Raw genomic sequence first — 18,885 nt, 5'->3', positions numbered from 1 at the left:
CACTCTGCCTGTATCTTGCCTCATCCTCTGTTCCAAAACAGGAGAGTTAATAATTAACACCTACTAGGCAATTGCTGAATAGCAAGTACCAAACAGAGGGTACAGAGAGCTTCTCTTGCTGACAGCTTGCAAAATCCTACAGCTCATTTTTCTTAAAGCTTCAGTTCTGCAAGTGTGGAGACGCTAATGTTCTTTTAAAAAAGTAAAAAGAATAAAAAATAATCTGAAGGTTCCTGGATCTCACAATTGTGGAAGAAACTCATAAATCAAGACCTTGCCACCTTGCCATGACTGCTGACTCCTGTTTCACCAAATGCTGTCTGTGTCCATCCTCCTCAAAAGCATCAGCTTTCCCAGAGAGGTGGGGAGCGGGGGGAAACCCCAGGCAGAAACTCACCTATTAAAATGATACAGGCATGGAAACAACACAACCTGTATGGAAAATTATCTGCTTCCACAAGTGACAGTGGGAATGTCTCTGAAGATTTTGCAAGAATCCTTTCCACCAGCAATGTGGGCTGGTCCTGAACCATGTTCCTGAGAGCTGCCCATCACTGCTACATTTTCTCCACCATCAAGCCTGCAATTACACGTTGCTCCTGGACACTGTTATTTCAATACACTTTGAAAGAAATAGCATTATATATTTTTAAACTTTATACTTTAAAATCACATTCATCAAGAACTTGAAAAATCGCATCATTCTACCTCTCCATAGGGCACTGTGCAGATTTATTCAACAAAACAGAAAGAAGGAAACAGGGTCTGGTCTGAGGCAATGCACCTGGAGTAAAACAACTTTTTTATGATTTTCTGACTTGCTAAAAATATTTATTAATGATGTTAATTTATCTTCTAAATTTTCAAAATTAAATACTGGAGGAAAAAATGAATACTTCACCAGAACCATTTTAATGGAATCCAGAAGAAGAATATTAATATCCAGTGCAATCATTTACTTTGATGTCTCTATAATATGTAGTGACCCGTAAAAGAAATGAGCTAAAACTGTCATAAATTCATTATGAGAAACCATTCTTTGAAGAATATCAATGCAGATTTGAAATGAAATGAGCAATATGGAAATGAGCAAATTGCACAGTGTTTAATATAACTGGCTCCAGTAGCAATGTCCTTTCTGTGCACTTCTATTTTAGCTGCAAAAAACACTGGAGAGGCTGGGTTATGAAAATTGAAATGCTGTAATTACTTAGTACTGATAGTAGTGATAGGGCAGCATTCATTTAGGATCTCAGACTCTAGGGAAAAAAAGAAATCCAAAGGATGATTCTATAGTTCTCATTTCTCTGAGGAAGGGAACCTTGGATGGTATGTAATGTGAAATGCGCCGACCCAGGCCCTGTCAACAAAGACTGGAGGAAAAAACTGTATATTCCCACTGAGTTTTTTCTAGTTACCATCTTATAGAAGTAGAATGTCAAATTTCTCTTAGTATCCTACAAAGGTTTGTGTTGGAAGGGACCTCAAAGCTCATCCCAGTCCCACCCCCTGCCATGGGCAGGGACACCTTCCACTATCACCAGCTGCCCCAAGTCCCATCCGACCTGGCCTTGGGCACTTTCAGGGATGGGGTACCAGCTATCCAAAACTGCAAAGGTGTTTTCCTCCATGGATCTGGAATGCACCTTCCCCCAGTGGGGGCCAGCCCCTGCTCTGCCCTCTCTGTCCCAGCACTGCTCAGAGCAGCTCTGCCCTCGCAGGTGCCCGGGGCAGGGGTGCCCAGCCCACCCACCTCCTGTATCCCAGGGTGAGCCCTGCCACCTCGGGCAGAAGGAGCTCGGTATTCCACCCCTCCCTCCTTCACCTACTTACTTCTGCATTTTAATCCTGCCTTCCCTTTACTCACTGATTCCAGAGCTGCACTTTCGTGGCAGCAGCTTTTGTTTTTTGTGGTTTGCTTCTTCCAGTGGAGGGAGGAGAGTCCAGATGTGGGGCAGCTCCACGCTGGGCTGTGAGAACCTGTGGGACCTGTTCCCACGGAGCTGCCCTGGGCTTTGGCTGACACAGCACCCGGGCAAAGTGGCTGCCTGTCCCTGGGGGAAAACGTGTGGGGGAGCAGGCTGCCTCTGCAGCCCTCCATTCCCTGCTCTCTCCTAACTCAGCACCACAGGAGCCGGATGGATGAACACCACAGGCACCTCTGCACATTATCCCATCTCCAGGCACATCTGCTGATGCTCACTTTGTCCTTTAAGCACTCCTACGCCCCAGGAACCAAAGAAAAAGGGCATCTCAATTTCTTTTTCCCCTCCCACAATGACCCAAGCTGCATTTTGCTGTGTGTTTTTGTGGGTTTCACCCTGCCTGGATTCCAACACAAGAGCCAACAACATCTCCAAGTATTTAATTAAGCTGACGCTATGTGTGTGTGTGTATATATATATATGTATATATATAAATACACAAACACACATATATACATATGCTACACTATATGTACTGGTATTCCATACTTAAAGAGGCTCCAGGAGAGTTGGAGAGGGAATGTGGACAAGGGCCTGGAGTGAGAAGACAAGGGGAAATGGCTTTAAACTCACAGAGTGCATGGTTAGGTGAGTTACTGAGCAGAAACTCCTCCCTGTGAAGGTGGGGAGGTCCTGGCACAGGTTGCTCCATCCCTGGAAGTGCCCAAGGCCAGCTTGGATGGCTCTTGGAGCAACCTGGGCTAGTGGAAAGTGTCCCTGCCCACAGCAGGGGCTGGCACTGGATGAGTTTTAAGCTCCTTCCAACCTAAACCTACCTGAGATTCTCTGATCTGAAAGCAGATGGGAAAATAGGGGAGGGGCAAGACACAGAGAAATTAATAGCCTCTCCTTTAGGTATAGAAAATACATTTCTAGATATCCGTCCTTTACAGTGGATAATGAACCAACAGGATGAAGTTTCCCCAGCACTTGTACTGGAGCTGACCCCGTGCTGGTGGCACAGAGCTCCTGGAGAATGTCACACAGGAAGGAAAGGAAACAAGGGGCCAGCACAGGATTTAACACACCCAAACTCTTCAGGATAGACAAAACCCAGGAAAACCTCTTTTTTCTAAGGGCATGAAGGCTCTTGGGCATTTTTGGTTACTTTCGCCTTATAAGCAGAGCATGAGCAAGTTCTATCCTGAAATGGTTCAGTGTTCTGAAACACTGCCATGGCACAATGGTTTAAAATAAATAATTAGAACATTAGAGACAGCAATCTTCACACCGGAATATGCATTAATATGTGCTAACTTCAGTTTTTACAAAGCTCTTCACCAGTGTACTGCACCAGTACTGAAATAAAAATGCAGTTATGCATTTAAAACACTGCAATTCAAGGTTTACCTAGTAACAATAAGCAACACAGGCTTTAAGTATTTTAAAGTACCAAATTAATTATATTTCCATGCTTAAATTTGCCCTTGTGGTATTTTACATCTGTAGAAAGGAAAACACCACAAATATCCCCGATAAACTTAGTGGTGGTTACTCTATTTCTTTTAGCTGGCTTATTTCTTTTTTATTTAGTTTTTTTTAGCACCTAGATTGGGCAGGTTGGTAATAGAATTTAAATGTATTTTCCTAAATTGATGTGGAATTCAGCATATACCAATCTTTGCACTGCACATCAAAAATATTTATGATTGATGTATCTAAAACATTCATTTTACATCTTATGCATAATATATACATTTAAATAGGGGTCTTCCCTTTCACATATTACATTTTATATGGTTATTAAGGTGTTTCATTCTGCGTTTTCTGCCAGGCTTTTAATTTCACACACTTCATCTATCAGATATTACTGCCTACTTTAAACAAATCACTGCAGAAAATGATAACTGGTGCTGAATACAGAGTTAGGGAGGTGGGGCGTTTGCAATTCCAAGTAATGTGGAGCTGGGTGACAAATGGAGAACAGCAGCTGGGCTGAGAAGCTCAAGAGAGACAAAAATCACATTTGCAGGTAAGTGGAGTGGAAATTTGTGGAAATTGGGTAAAACAAAAAGCAAAACATTGTTATTAAAGGTGGAGTGAGAGGTAGCAAGAGTAACAGAGAGGCAATTTTCTCCCAGCTCCAGCAGGAATTCATCTCAAGCTCTAACATGCAATTTCACTACGGAGCTCCAGGATGAAACGCAGGATTATATCTAATTGTTTTGGGGGTTTGGATAACAAAGCATAAAAATCCCAGTGAGTGGCCTTTTATGCCAGTGCAGCCCAGAAAATGATGAATAAAAGTTATAAACACATCCAAAACCTGAACTGCAATAAATATCAAGATAACTATCCAAGAGAAAAGAAATGCAGCTTTAGGGATTTGGTATTTTCAGGGATATCTGTACTATGACAGCCCAGTTCAGAGGAAAATTGACCCGGTTCCTGAAGCTTACCAAAGCAATGCTAAGCTGCAGGAATACCACACACCTTCTCATTTTAACTTTTCTGGCAGTAATATTTTACAATGGGAAGCCAGGAGTGCTGAGAGAATATGGAAAGGAGGACAATTAAATTAAAAAGGCTGCATATTTAACATGATGGTGTAGAGCTACACAGTCCCTTCCAAACAAGAAATTAATAGGTCTTTATTAATATATTATTTATTTTGGTCACACCTGCTTGTAAAATATTAATACTGTCTGAGTTGTGGCATTTTAGCTTTCACAGTGACAAATCCACCCTTAGCTCTGGCTAATCCTTAGGGTCAAAAAAAACCCATCCAGATCTGCTGAGTGGCAAACTCAATGCTGGCAAAACTCCCTTTGTTTTGGAGAAGGCTTAGCATAAAACCTTCCCCCAGGAAGATGGGGAAATGCAGGGGAGGTTTTGTGGAGCCACTGTGGAGTCATGGGGAGCTGAAGTTTAGTTTTAACACAAGGTGGAGTTCAGCACCACATGTGGCACATTGGCACCAAGCTGGGCATGGAGACAAAGCCCAGGAACCCAATAAACCATCCCAGCCAGGCCTTCTGCTTCTGAACTCACAAAAAACCATCCTAGCAGCCCATTTACCTCTAGGAGTAATAGCACACACATTACCTTCTATGCATCATCTCACCTGAAAATTAGCACAGCTCCCATGTTTTCTTACATGTGGGTAAATATATATATGCACAAACCAATGCTTGTGATTTAAAAACGTATCTAATATGTAGTGCAAATTACTTCCCTTTTTCACCTATCTACTAGTTCTTCACTGTTCTGACTCCAAACAGCCCTGGTTTAGCTGAGCAGCCACCAAAGCAGGTGCTGCAGTGACAGCACCCAGTGTAGTCCCAGCTCTGCAGTGCCCAGTCCTGCTACATCCCCTTCCCACTCTGCAGGCTGGGATGTGGGACTGCCAGCTCAAGGGCAATGACTCTGGCTTTGATTTGAAAGTGGAAATGCTCTGGAAGGTGTCAGAGGTACTTGGAATGAAACCAGGAGCAGAGAGATCCCAGTGGCAGGTGAAGAACTGGAGAAACAACCTGACTAAAGAAGTGAATCAGGCCTATGGATAGGAAGGAACATCAGGAAAACAAGCTCAGTTTATCTCTCCTTATTTCTTTTCCCCCTTGTCAAAAGCCTACATTTTAATCCAAAGGGGTCTTTGATTCCAGCAGAAAATGTCTTCCCATGGAGCATCTTGTGTTTCCCCTGGCAGCCAGCCCTAGCACAGCCATCCCTGCTGGCACTGTGTCTTAGGAGCATTTCTGCTTTACCATGCCAGACCTGCTCAAGTTTGGAGCCCTGCTTAAGCCTCAGGTTGAAGCTGAGAAGGTGGTGATTCACTGACAGAACCTCATCTCTCCCACAGATACCCACACGTGTACCAGCCCTTCTCTGGCTCTACCTCAAGCAGAATCAAAGCCTGGGACTCTGACCTCAGCACCCAGTGTGAAATGACAGCTTCCCTGATGACTGCCATGTCCTCCCATTCTCTTCATCTACTCATGTGATCTTCTTTCCCCCTGACTCAGAAATACTGCAGCACCAAAGGCAGAGATGGCAGCACATCAAAGAGCCTAAGCTACAAAGGGAAGCAGGTTTATTTTCACTTGAGCTGAGATTTTTTTTTTTTTTTTTTTTTAGCAAGACTTCAAAATACCTTCAAAAAAGTAACAGAGATGATAATGGAATTGAAAAATCCAATGGCATCTGAATAACATAATTCAAGCACCAGTATCAGGGGATAAGATAACCCACCCAGAGCAGCTCCCAGACACTGAGGTTACACATCTCATCTGGGCTGTGTTTCTGAAGGGGATGTGAATGTGCAGCCCTGTGACAATAAGGAAATTGGGGTTAAGAAACAAGAGAGGAGGAAAAAGGGCCAGTCAATTCTCCCACCACCACCTTTTCTTGTTCCTAAAATTTCAGTTGCCTGGAAATGGCTGATGAGAAGATGGGATTATGTAAGTGCTTGCCAACTTCTCACACGCTAAGGAAATTAAAGCCTCAGTGATGGGAAGCTTAACCCTTCTTCTAAGTAGTGAGCTAAAACATGTTTACTAAGGAGAACTCGAATAGTGAAACCCCTTAAATAAACCAGAAGTGATGAGGACTTGACAATTCCCAGGATTAAAAAGCTGCATATATTACAGACAAGGTAATCTCCTTATAGTAAGATGAGGAAAAGGAAAATAAAGTCTTTTTGGTGGGCAAGACAGTTTTTGTTTTAAGGCATATCCATCCTGTCTGGCTGAAGACTTTCTTGTGTTATTGCCTTTTTTTTTTCTCATGATAAACTTGACAGAAAAGAGCTACCAGCCTTCCAAATCCTTATTGTTATATTTTCCAACAAACTCACTGCTCCCATCAAACATGACCCACCAATAATAAAATAAGAAGCACTGTGCTCTTCCTACATTTAATCAGGTGAACACTTGGGTAGTACAAGACAGCTAGCACCAGCCAAAGTGCAAAATAGCTTGAGCTGGTTTTGAATAGACCTTCAGCAGGTGTGTCACCCCAGCAGACCTGAGCTTTCCCGAGCTCTTCCTCACTGTCATTCCAGGGACATGGGACCTTCTGCAAATACTCTCATTTAACTACAGCTGAAGGCCAGTTGAAAATCTACCAGAGAATCACAGTATATCCAGAGCTGGAACGGACTCACAGGGATCACTGACTCCAACTCTTGGCCCTGCACAGGACTCCCCAACAACCTGTTAAAAACCTCTAAATCCTGCTCCAAGCTGAAGCTGCACCACCCATTGGAGGTGCAGGTAGCAAATAGCAGGTAGCAAATGGCTGATCTAGAGGTTGAAGAAGAAATCATATTGCCTGCTGCTGAGCCACAGGATAGGGCAGCAAAATAAGCTCCATTTGCTACAGGAATGCACCTGTAGTTGTGTAATGGAAGTATGTGTGTCTTGGAGAGGAAATACAAAGTAGCCGAGTTGCTGGAGCTCACATATTCATCAAAAGTAAAAAATCCCAAACAGTGGCTTTTTCTACAGCTGCCCAATAATGGCAAAAAGCAAATCCTCAGCTGATGATAATGGTTACGGTTCCACTGGAATCTGCTGCTGCTGCTTCCCCTCTGGACCTACAGATGGAGGGGGGAAAACCCAATCATTCTATGGGAAGAAAAGCTGCACTGAATGAGTGGAACCAGATGTGAAAACTTCACCCAACAATGAGAATTGTGGGATGTCTTTGAAAACTTCAACTGGTCAAAGCCTCAGCCAGCCAATAAGAAAACCTATGTCCTTCAGCTTTAGAAGAGAAGAAACAAGTTTTCAGAAATGCCAGAGGTGACTCAACCGTGATTTTTAAGCTGCTTCAACAGCATCTTAACTACTTCAAGTAGTCCTAAGAGTTTATTTGTGATTGCCTTCCCTTAATGGAACTACGAGCTGCCAAAGTGCTCAAATCGGGGCAAAAGAAACACACATGTTTTTTGTGACTGCTGTGTTATGAATTTTTTTTTTTTCTGTTCCAAACTGCCTTCCCTGGGAATATTAAAATACAGAAAACCAGCAAGTATCTACATAAGTAGGTCATTTTCTTAATGGCAGAGAAGTGCTGTTTTACTCCAGCTCGTTTGTAACACAGACACACACATTTCCAAATAAAGAGTATTTTTGGATCTGCAAGGGAGGGGAGTGACTTACAATCATGGAGGCACTCACTCCAAGATCAAGTAGAGTCTAATTCAGAAAGACAAGCAGGAAAAAGTTGTATTTTGCACCTTCCATGAGAGCTTTGCAGGGAGTTGTGACATTCTGGAGAAAATCCTCTTGCCGCGCATAAGCTGGAGCTGGAGGGTGCTGCACGCTGCATATCCCATTACAAAAGCAGAGCCACGTTAGTTCATTAGAGAAGTGATAAGTTCAATCCTTACCAAGTTTTCTTGGTTCCTGGCTGCTATTTTCTGATCATCTTCTCCCCCATTTTTCATGTATTTGACCTCTTCCACTGGTTTGATCCTATACTCATCTGAGCACCAAGAAAAAAAAAAAGAAAAAAAAATTTTGAACCAGTGTAGTTCAGCAGCTGGGATAAAAACCAAACTAAAACCAAAACAGCTGACTAGAATAGACCCTAGTTAAGCAAAGCAGCTAAAAATTACATGTATATATTTTCAAATACAAAGGGAATTTCTCCTGCCTAAAGTTTCAATAAGAATTGCAGTAGCTCTCTGGTCTAGTATAGCCATGGCACCAGGAAACAGGGATGTCTGGTGTGTAGTCTTTCCCAGATCCCTAGTTCTCTGTTTAATATGTTCAATACATACAAGTTCTTTGCTCCTGCACCCTCCCTGGCTATTCATTCTCAGTGGACAGTGTCTGTGGACAATGGCTGCTTGAGAGAAGGCTGCTCATGGGCACTCCCTGCACAGCAAAGCTGATGGAGGATTCTGAAAATATAGGTTAAAAACTGGAAAAAGGCCAACCCACACTATAATCACTTTGTCTTTTTTTAAATTTAGTTTTTCCTAATGACACAATGCACAGTCATAGAATGATTTCTGGAGAAAATGCCCCATGCTGATCATCTTCCTCTTCCCACTTCCCCACCAACCACTATTTTTTCCTGCACACAAATGTTACCCAGACAGAAATGCAGCCTGAAAATAAGTGAGAAAAGTAAGATTCTTGGTTTATCCTCAATATTTATCAGCTCTTCAAACACTAGAATTCCCAGCTCTAATGCTAGTATGGAAATGTTACCTAAAATTCAGGTGCTATACCATAGTAAACCCAAAGGTCCAACAAGGGATTTTTTTCCTTGGTAGGACAAGATGGGATTTCAGGAAGAATGATTCTTCCCCACAGTCTGTGAATCCAGTTCTTGCAGGACCAACACTGCCCTTGCTCAGCCACATTTTGCTCTGGTTATCTTTGCAGCCTGTGAATCTATTGGAAAAAACACCCAAAGTTGTGCATCCACCCTCCTCTAGCCAGGATAAACAATGCAGAAGAGAAACTCCATCCCATAAAGGTGGAAATTATTAATACAAAGTGAAATGAGACACAGTACGCTCGGAATAAAGGGCAAAACCATGACAAATTAGAAGACACTGCACAAACTTTCCTCCTTTTCTTTGGGTTTTCAAGCAATTCCTCTCAGTTCTACTAAGGGAAAAACAAAGCCCAGATAGATTTTTCTGGGTTACTGTATTGCTAAAAAAAGAATCAATATTATTTAGACAAAGCTGTTTTCAGGAAACTGTTAATCACAGAGTCTGGAAGTTAAATAAGCCTTGCTTTGAAAAATACAGCTTACTTTTTAAATAAACTTGTTTCAAAAAACAATCTTATTTTAAAAAATGCATTATGGTTTTGCATTTAGTCTAGTCCACAGCTATACATTTTCTTTATTACAGAGTTCAAATAAAGTGAATCTATCAAATAGAAGCATCTCAGACACAAAGCCTCAAATCAGATGGAAAAACTTAAGACAGTATTATCAGACTGGTAAATATGAACCACTCTGAGGATTTTTCTTCTTTTTTTCCAGTGTAATTCAGCTAGTCTGGAGATGACAATTCATAAGCCCAAAAGGGCTGAACACAATAAAGCCTGGGAATTAGAAATAGTTGATTGACTGTAATTATCTAACTTATATTTTCCTCCCTGCCTCAGTGCTCTGTGTTGTGATTAGCAATAAAACCCACACGCAGAAAAAGCATCAAACTCCCACAGAGGCACGCAGGGATCTGAATGGGGAAACAGATGAGCAAGAGAAAGCAGCCCAGAGGACATTTCCCAACCACAGCCAGTCCAGGGGCACTGGAGGAAAGAGGAAGTTCAGCCCAGCCTTGTGAAAAACAAGGAAGGTATGGAGGGGCTGACGTTCCATGACAAAAATAACCCTGAAATGTGTCTGCTGCTTATTCCAAGAGACTAATTGTGATCAAACACCACATCCAGGCAGCAGCTGATTCTGTGGAGATGGTACAGGAGGGATGCTTCCTTGGACACATCAGCTCTTGGAGCAAGTGAACCAGGGCACTGAGGAGTCCCTGACTGATAGCCAGGATAATCAGACTGACATGTGAAATTCTGATACATCTGGACAGGACAGAGTCTTCCTAGAGGTCAAAAATTTTAAATTCATAATGGACATGGGCACAGAGCCTTCAAATGCTGCTTTGTTTGTCAGATACATCAAGTAGCTTTGAAGAGGTGGCAGAAAACTTTGCAGAGATTTCTTATGATACTTCCAGAGCTATTTCCAACAGTGTTAGTAAACTTCAGTACTCTCCTGCTGATACAATAAGTATTCGGTTATCTTTGGCACAGCTGGTGCTACTCTCCCCTCCATCCTACCAAGTGCAGAAGTGCAGACAACTGCATACTTTATGCCCAAGAAATGCAGCAGCAAGAAGGTTTTGAAAAATAAACCAGTCATTTTTCATAACATTTTCTGGACAAGTTGAATCCACCACAGCAAACAGCAAGTCTTACTTTGGAGAAATCCAATATCTCCTTAGGAGAGTGGCTTCTCACTACCAGAGGGCAGGGTTAAATGGAATATTGGGAAGGAATTGTTCTCTGTCAGGGTGGGCAGGCCCTGGCACAGGATGCCCAGAGCAGCTGTGGCTGCCCCTGGATCCCTGGAATTGTCAAAGGCCAGGTTGGATGGGGCTTAGAGCAACCTGGGCTGGTGGAAGGTGTCCCTGCCCATGGCAGGGGGCTGGAACTGGATGGGCTTTAAGATCATTTCCTACCCAAACCATCCTGTGATTCTGTGGATACAGATAAAAAAATCAGGACGCCCCTGCAGATGCTGGCAGAATCAGCCTCGTAATAGGAAGTGTCTTAGAAAATTAATACAAATGTCCTGCCTCTAATAGATGGTATCTGTTTGAGCAGAAGAAATCTCTGCTCCTAAAGCAATAAAGCTTTGACATAATCTAAAGCTGAGGATATGCTTTACAGGCCAACAGATTATCTCCTGGGATGAGCCCCAGTGGAGAAGGGGTTGAGGGGCTGGCACTCAGTGCCCCAGGGAGTGATGAACAGCCTGGAGCTCCAGGCAGGTCCCAGCTCCAGCAACCCCAGGGGCTCTGGGCAAGCCGTGCATGCACCACGGTGAGACCAAAAGGCAAATGCAGCACTGGCCTGTGGAAAGCCAGGGATCAACTTCATTTTGGTTAATAACTGAGTCATAACAACTGTTTTATCAGCTACACACAGAAATGAAGGGAGCAGATCAGAGATTCGTTACATTTGAAGCAACATCATTACTCATAAGGTCTCCTAGTTCCCTATCACAGGCAAAATAATTCCCTTAAAACAAGGAGGACTGACATAATATATTGGAAACATTTCTGAGTATTGAGTAGTCACTTGCTGGAGGGAGGTATAAATAGATATGATTCTGCTTTGCAAGGGAAAAGAACAGCTAAGTAATTATACAGAATTATACAGCCAGGGAGGACCCTGTTTGCTGGTGTAACAGAAAGCCTTATTCATAGGTAAGATAACAGCCTTTATTTCAAATATACGAACTAAAATATGATAATTATTTTCAGAAGATGGGTCTTGCGCTGCATTATGTTATTTTTGGGAGGACACGATGATATACAGACTTTTTTTTTTACTAGGTGAAGACAAAATTTGTCTTCTATAGATACCTTACACATATCTATAGTCACCTACCACATATGTGTATACACCTTATGTGTAAGGTAAGGAGTTCAGAAACTTCAGATTCTGAGCTATTTATGAGATTGTTCTTGCTCAAAACTTACTGTCAGGATGAGAGCACTGCAAGTGCAAAAGGGATGTTTATGCAACACAGACCTTGAAGCAGATCATGGGGTGCACGGTCATTAATAGTCTGAGGTAAATATGAAAATTAGATAAAAAACAGGTTGGATGATGAGCCCTTAATACCTTTCCTGTAGGTATGTGCAAAAAAAACCATCAAACTGGTTTTGGTCAATAAGTTAAGAATGACTTGGAGTTGAAGAAGTAAAGGATTATGAAAACCATCTTTTAAGTTTTACCTTCTGATTTCTACTGACAGCATTTTGAGGTAATTTGGTCTAAGTGATCAGAAACAAATCCAGAGAAATCCTGAAATATTGACTGAAATCCAGCAGGACCTCATTAAGTCTGGCAGCCAACAAGATCTCTAAAACTGTAAGAAGTTCAGGATAAAGGAAATTTGTACTCTATGCCTATTTACCTTGGTCTTTTTCTTAAATACAGTTTTATATCAAAAAGAAAGGTGAAAAATATTTATGCTTCTTTCTTGTATAGAACCAAAAATCAAGTGGTGAATAAGATAAATAAATTCGAAAACTACCACTCAGAATGTGATATATCAAATATATAAAGAGAAATGCATCCTTATGCTCCTTTCAGGAGTAAAAACAAAATCAAGTCCTCTCTTCTGTTGTGTGGTGTATTATATAAAATGAGAAAATTTCCAATAACTCATATGGGGGAGGAATGGCTTTACAGGACTGTCATAGCAAATCCTGAGTTGAAGAAAAGCAACTCAATTAAATTGAAAGAGAAACAACACAAATGAACCACAAAAGACAGAAATACTGCGAGCATAACACCCACCACAAAATCACAGGATATAAACCAGAAAGCAGGAATGCTTCTAGCTCCAAACTGTGGAAAGGCACAGGCAGGAAGAATTTTGAAGTTGAATATGCTGCAAAAATTCTCAGCAGGCAAATCTTATGAATGAAGATCTCCATCTGGAAACAGATAATTCCACTCAAACATGTCACCCAGTTGCCATGGCAATGTGACAAAGAAAAACCAGCACTCATTAATAACAATTTCAGTGATAAATGAGCATATCAACTTAGAATATTGAAACAATTACTGGGTGGGGGGCACAGAACTGTGGTGGTTCCCATGAGAAAAATGTCTTCAGCACTCACAGACACGGCTGTAAGTGCCTTTACCACAGGAATATGGGCAATGACATCAATTCTAGCTCAGTTTAAAGGAAAGAGCAACACCAGAAAAAAGCATAACTTTGTCAAATATATCTAGAGTCACTGTGACTTTCAGAGAAATATTTGGTTAAACAGCGAGCCTTTAAATAAGTAAATAAATATAATGCTGATTTTCATTGCATTCCCATTTCAGACATTTAAGGACAAACGGATTTGGTTCCACTGTCATCAAGAGGGATGATGGGTGAGCCTCTTCTCTATTTTTAGCAAGATATCAAGTATCAGGCAAGAGGTGAGTGGTACTTCAGGGTTACCACCAAGAGGGAAATTTCTAAACACACCTTCATTTTCCCGTGCCACATATTTTTCTGCAGTTTCTCTTGCCTTTCTATCACATAACATGCCAAGATTTATCCTCCATCCATACTAAACCACATGTCTGTTCTGTAAAATAGGAGCTTTCTGTCCAACAAATTCCTCTGCACTGCACTTAGCTCTGCCAGGTGCAGAAAGTGCTCCTACTGCTGCGAATGCCACAGATCAAAGCTCCACATGCTCCCCTCTCCCAAAGGCTTGAAAGCTCAAAGCTATATTTAGATAAAGGACTGAATCACTTTTTCTAAAAATATTTGTTAAGAACCGTAAGAGATTTTGATGCAATTTAACTGAAACGTAGAGCAGCAGGTGAGCCACTTAAATGCTGAGCACAGAACATGCCAAACGTCCCAGAATGGTTTGGATGGGAAGGGATCTTAAAAATCATCCAATTCCAGCCCTGCCATGGGCAGGGACACCTTCCACTAGCCCAAGTTGCTCCAAACCCTGTCCAGCTTGGTCTTGAACAATTCCAGGGATCCGGGGGCAGCCACAGCTTCTCTGGGCACTCTGTGCCAGGGCCTGCCCACCCTCACAGGGAACAATTCCTTCCCAATATCCCATTTAATCCTGCCCTCTGGCAGTGGGAAGCCATTCCCCCTTGTCCTGTCACGCCACTTTTTGTAAACAGTCACTCCATCTTTTTTGTCAGCTCCCTTCAGGTACTGGAAGGCTAATGGAAGGCCTGAAGCTTCTCTTCTCCAGGCTGAACAATCCTAATTCTCACAGCCTTCCCTCACAGCTGCTCCATCCCTCTGACCATCCTCAGGACTGGCTCCAACAGCTCCATGTCCTGCCTGTGCTGGGATGCTGGAGCTGGATGCAGCTCTCCTGGAGCCCACCTCCAGTGCCACTGGGAAGGAGGAACACTCCAAGACCCACAGCTGCACTGGGAGGACACGAGCAGTGGTGGGCTGGGCTCTAAGAAGAGCCAGGCTACACATCAGGGTCAAAAACAAGATCACAGACCACCAGGACAGAGAAGGAGCAGAATTAGATTGTTTGGGTGGCTGCAGTTTCCAGCACCTGAGTCATCAGCCTTGAGTGCCATGGGTTCATGTGTATCTGAAGGGTGAGATGAGCTACTCAAGTTATTCCAACCCTGTTATGCATGTGGTTATCAACTGCCTGGATGCCACAGAAGTTAGGCCAAAAATCCCAAAAAACGTCAACAGTCAGAGAAAGTAGTTGCAGAAATCCTGCAAATTAATATTTCTTGAACTAAATGTTAAGAAATGGAGGATATCTAAGTTATCTTCTTAGGTCCAGCTTCAAGCACTCACAGAAAGCAGCAGCTCTATGGCTCATTCGGGTCTGAAGGGTTAAAGAATTTACTCAGTTGTGGGGGTGGGTTTCTGATACACTTGAATGTGGGCTGGGAATGAAATTTCATTGGAGGCCAACCAATATTGGGTGAGCAGTCTGTTGTTTTCCTCCATTACCAACCCTCAAAGCTATCAATTCACAGGCAATTCCTGATCCAAGTGATCATGGTTTTACTAACATGAACAGAATAATAAAAATAGCTTAGGAAATAAGCCAACCCATTTTTCTCAAAGGATTATCTGAAAACGCTCATTCAGATTTCCCAAATTAATTTACCTTACCCTAATCCAATCTAAAAATACAGCCACTGCTGGGAGTCGCGGCAGTGGACACCACCAGATACTAAACAGAGAACAGGTGCATGAGCAACACACCAATTCTGCCAGCAAAATCTAAATCCTCTGACAGAACAGCTCTTTAAAAATCAACACACCACACAGATTGCAGCACATCTGCAAAGACCACCCTCAAGCACTTTTCCTTCTTCCTACACAACCCCGACATGGACCCAAGGAACGCCAACGGCTGCTTCTGCACAAGGCAGATGTGACCAAGAGGGCTGGTTTTTGGAGGAGAAAAAGGGATTGAGACACTCAGTGTAACAAAAGCCAGTTCCTAAATGGAGGATTCCTGCAGAACTGGAAGGACATTCAGCGAGACAGGGGTAGCTCTTTTCTAAGCTATCCAGCAGCCCTATGGCATATCCAGCGCTCCATGAAACATTAACTCCCTCAAGGGTGATGCCTACCTGAAAAAAATCAGCAATTCCCCTTCTATTTTGCCAAACCTCCCTCCTGCAGGCCCAAACCATGACATCTTTCAGCAGCAATCCATCCCTAAGGCCGACAGGTCTGGCAGAACACAACTCCATTAACTGTCCTGGACATGATCTTGATGTTTGCTGCTGGAGAAGCACAAACCCTCCTGTTTCTGGATTAGCCCACCCCTCAGCAGTGCTGTCAGCAGTTCCCAGAGCTGCTCACAGCTCTCCATCCCTTGGTAACTCTGTTCTCTCCCAGCCTGATGTCTGCCTGTGGCAGAAAGCCTCTCCCAACCCCTGTGCTGCTGCCACTCCTCGGGTGCCTCAGTTTGTGCATCCTGGGTTTCCTGACAACTTTCCCCCCAGTTTAAAGGTGGCAGGTGATGATGAAGTCATAATTATCTCCCTTGTTTAAATCTATAGGTTTGATTTTCAGATTTGGCATGTGACTGGCAGAAACAAACCACTGTACACCAGCTGTCACAGCAGGAGATGTGCAGCCAAATCGAGGATGGGGGTTACTTGCTCCCACCTTCACTTGGTTCCTTCTTAGTTCCCTCCACTTGTTTTTTCTTCTTGATTGCTTCCACTGCTTGGTATCTTCTTGGTCAAAAAGTCCCCAAGGCTACTCTACATTTTGAGCTGTCATCTAGTCCAAGCCCTGTGAAAACTGGAGTTGTACATATAATTTTCTGTCACATTATGAGTTAAGGATTGTTTTAACTATCCTTACACCAGGGCCACAGGCCCACTGCTCTGTATCTGCCACGTCTACCTTAGCTGTAGGCAGGTCAGAGAACCACAGCCTCAGAGGCCATTTCATTATCTCAGGGAAGATTTTAAAATAAAACCTCAACATCCCCAAATCCAGTTAATGCTAAACACACAATCTCTGCCTTGCTCCTACTGTCTTTGTGTTCAAGATCTGAGGAAACACCATATGTGAGATGGTATTGAAAAAAACTGCCATGTGATCATATAATTAAAGACTTTTGTGTACTCCTCTGTAATTATAAAGCCAAAGAGTGCTGGTGGTGTGCACTCATATCTCTCAGCTACCCAGATTTCTGCTTGCTGAAACTATATAATTCATATACACATATATATATACACACACACACACACTTTTTTTAACCTTTTTGTTTTAATTAACACATAACTTTGAGGCAGACACCAGGCTGTTTAAAGGAAACCATTTTTCAGGTAGAGGAGATTACAGCCACAGTGCTTGGCAGGAAGGATACCCAGTAAATGCAATTATCCAGCCCACTAAAAAGATGAAATTGAGAAATGAAAGCAGGAGAGGGAACAAGTTGCAGAGAGATTAATTAAAGGAATGGACTGGAGGAAAACAAAGGGTCTGTGCCTTCAAAATATAACTGTTCATATGAAGTCTCCAGGTGAGTGCCAGGATCCAGGCTGCATCGAACACAGCACAGCATGGCCAGTTTGGAAAAACTTCAACTCCATTTCACTGCTCTCCTTCAGTGAAATTCTGAGGTTTGAAATTCTCCCTCAGTAAGTTTACAAAAACCACCAAGCACAAAATATTTAATTCTTTTCAGGTTTTTCAATGTCATTAATGAAACTCCCAGTCTCTGCTGACCCTCCCTTCACCCCCATCCATCTATGTACTCCACTGAACATTCCTCACTTTGGCACAGAACCTGTAAGGGACTATTCAATTCCAGGAAAAACACCTACGTGACCAGTTCTGTGAGCATCCCTTGTGCAGCATGGAGGCTGTGCTTCTTACAGCCCCTCTAAGGCATCCATCCACCCAAAACCACTCCTCAACAGATGCCCCAAGCATTCCCTGGAAAAGAAGTCATTACCACTCCACACCCTCGAAATTACACATCTCCTATTATTGCAAACACAGGATGAGGTGCCTACAGTTTCCTTGTCAATAAAAAAGCCAATTCCTCTTTCCTTAACAAGCAATGCCATTCTCAATCAGTCAGCTATTAAATGAGATTGTTGCCCTGCAACGTCTGACTTGAAATGGATTTTTATACCCTTTCTGGGATAGGAACTTTTTTCTATTAATATTAGGCTATCGAATTTTCCCTCTCATAGACCTCAAAGAGGGTTTGTAAATCAGCAGCTATTTCATTTTTATTAATTCCAATATGGAAGGGACTGAAGGGACTGAATAAATACCCAGAACATTTCCTCACTGTCAGTATTTCTTTAAACCAAGAGCGGAGATCTAATGGAAACTTGATTTACAAAATACAGCACACATTTCCAGATGCAAAAGATACACAAGTTAATTAGATAATTTTACTTACAGACCACCTATCAGCTCCAAAAGTACCCTATTGGAAAGATTAATATTTTACTCTGGTTATGGATTTTCCATGCCTTCTTCCCTTCTCTTTGGGCAACACTTTTTAAAAGAAAGGAAAATACCACTGTCTGAAAGAAAATAGTTTAGTAATAGCTAAAACAAGAAAAATCCCACCCTGTGCATCCCTGAGAGTGTTGTCCAAATGCTTCTGGAGCTCTGTCAGCCTTGGGGGCTGTTACCACTGACAACAAAATACAGGGGATAACAGGCATGCAATTGTAACAAATACCATTACTCAATTCAGGAGACTTCAGTGGCAAAAACCAAACCACTACACCCCCTTTTTTTCCCTCTGAATAGCTCAAGACCATTCATGGAGCCATAACTCCAGAAACAAAGGTGACTGCATGCTCCTTCCGGGCACCACAGAACACGAAGTGCTCTGCACCTGAGCTGCCTGAACAGCCCCTGCAGTGCTCCCGTGACAAAGGCTGAAAGGAAAAACAGAATTTCAAAGTACCCTGACCCTTTCTGCCAGAGCCCCTGCTCATACAGGTAAGAAAAGCACACGGCAGGGCATAATGACACCCCCCCAGCAGAAGCCAGGCTTTGTTTTCCACAAGCACACGAGGCAGAAGTCTTAATATTTTCCATTTTGTTCTCATTTTTTTCTGGTGCTGGCTCAAGAGCACGGTCAGTCTTGGGCCTCTGACCAAGGAAAACATGAGACCACTTGGATGTAATATTTATTTAAAATACCCACGATGGCACAGTGTTTTGG

The 18,885-nt window shown here is 42.6% G+C and overlaps 1 protein-coding gene across 2 annotated transcripts in view; it reads right to left on the bottom strand.

Annotated features, from left to right (window-relative positions):
- Window positions 1-18,885, bottom strand: part of C8H1orf21 (chromosome 8 C1orf21 homolog) — a 105,550-nt gene that overhangs the window by 35,005 nt on the left and 51,660 nt on the right. For both annotated transcript variants that reach the window (XM_030279462.4, XM_072932693.1), the window contains exon 3: window positions 8,320-8,414. In XM_030279462.4, the coding sequence (XP_030135322.1) occupies window positions 8,320-8,414 (95 nt within the window). The remainder of the gene's footprint in view (window positions 1-8,319; window positions 8,415-18,885) is intronic.

This window comes from Taeniopygia guttata, chromosome 8 (assembly GCF_048771995.1).
Source record: "Taeniopygia guttata chromosome 8, bTaeGut7.mat, whole genome shotgun sequence".
Lineage (NCBI taxonomy): Eukaryota > Metazoa > Chordata > Aves > Passeriformes > Estrildidae > Taeniopygia > Taeniopygia guttata.
This window is presented reverse-complemented; position numbering and strand designations above follow the sequence as displayed.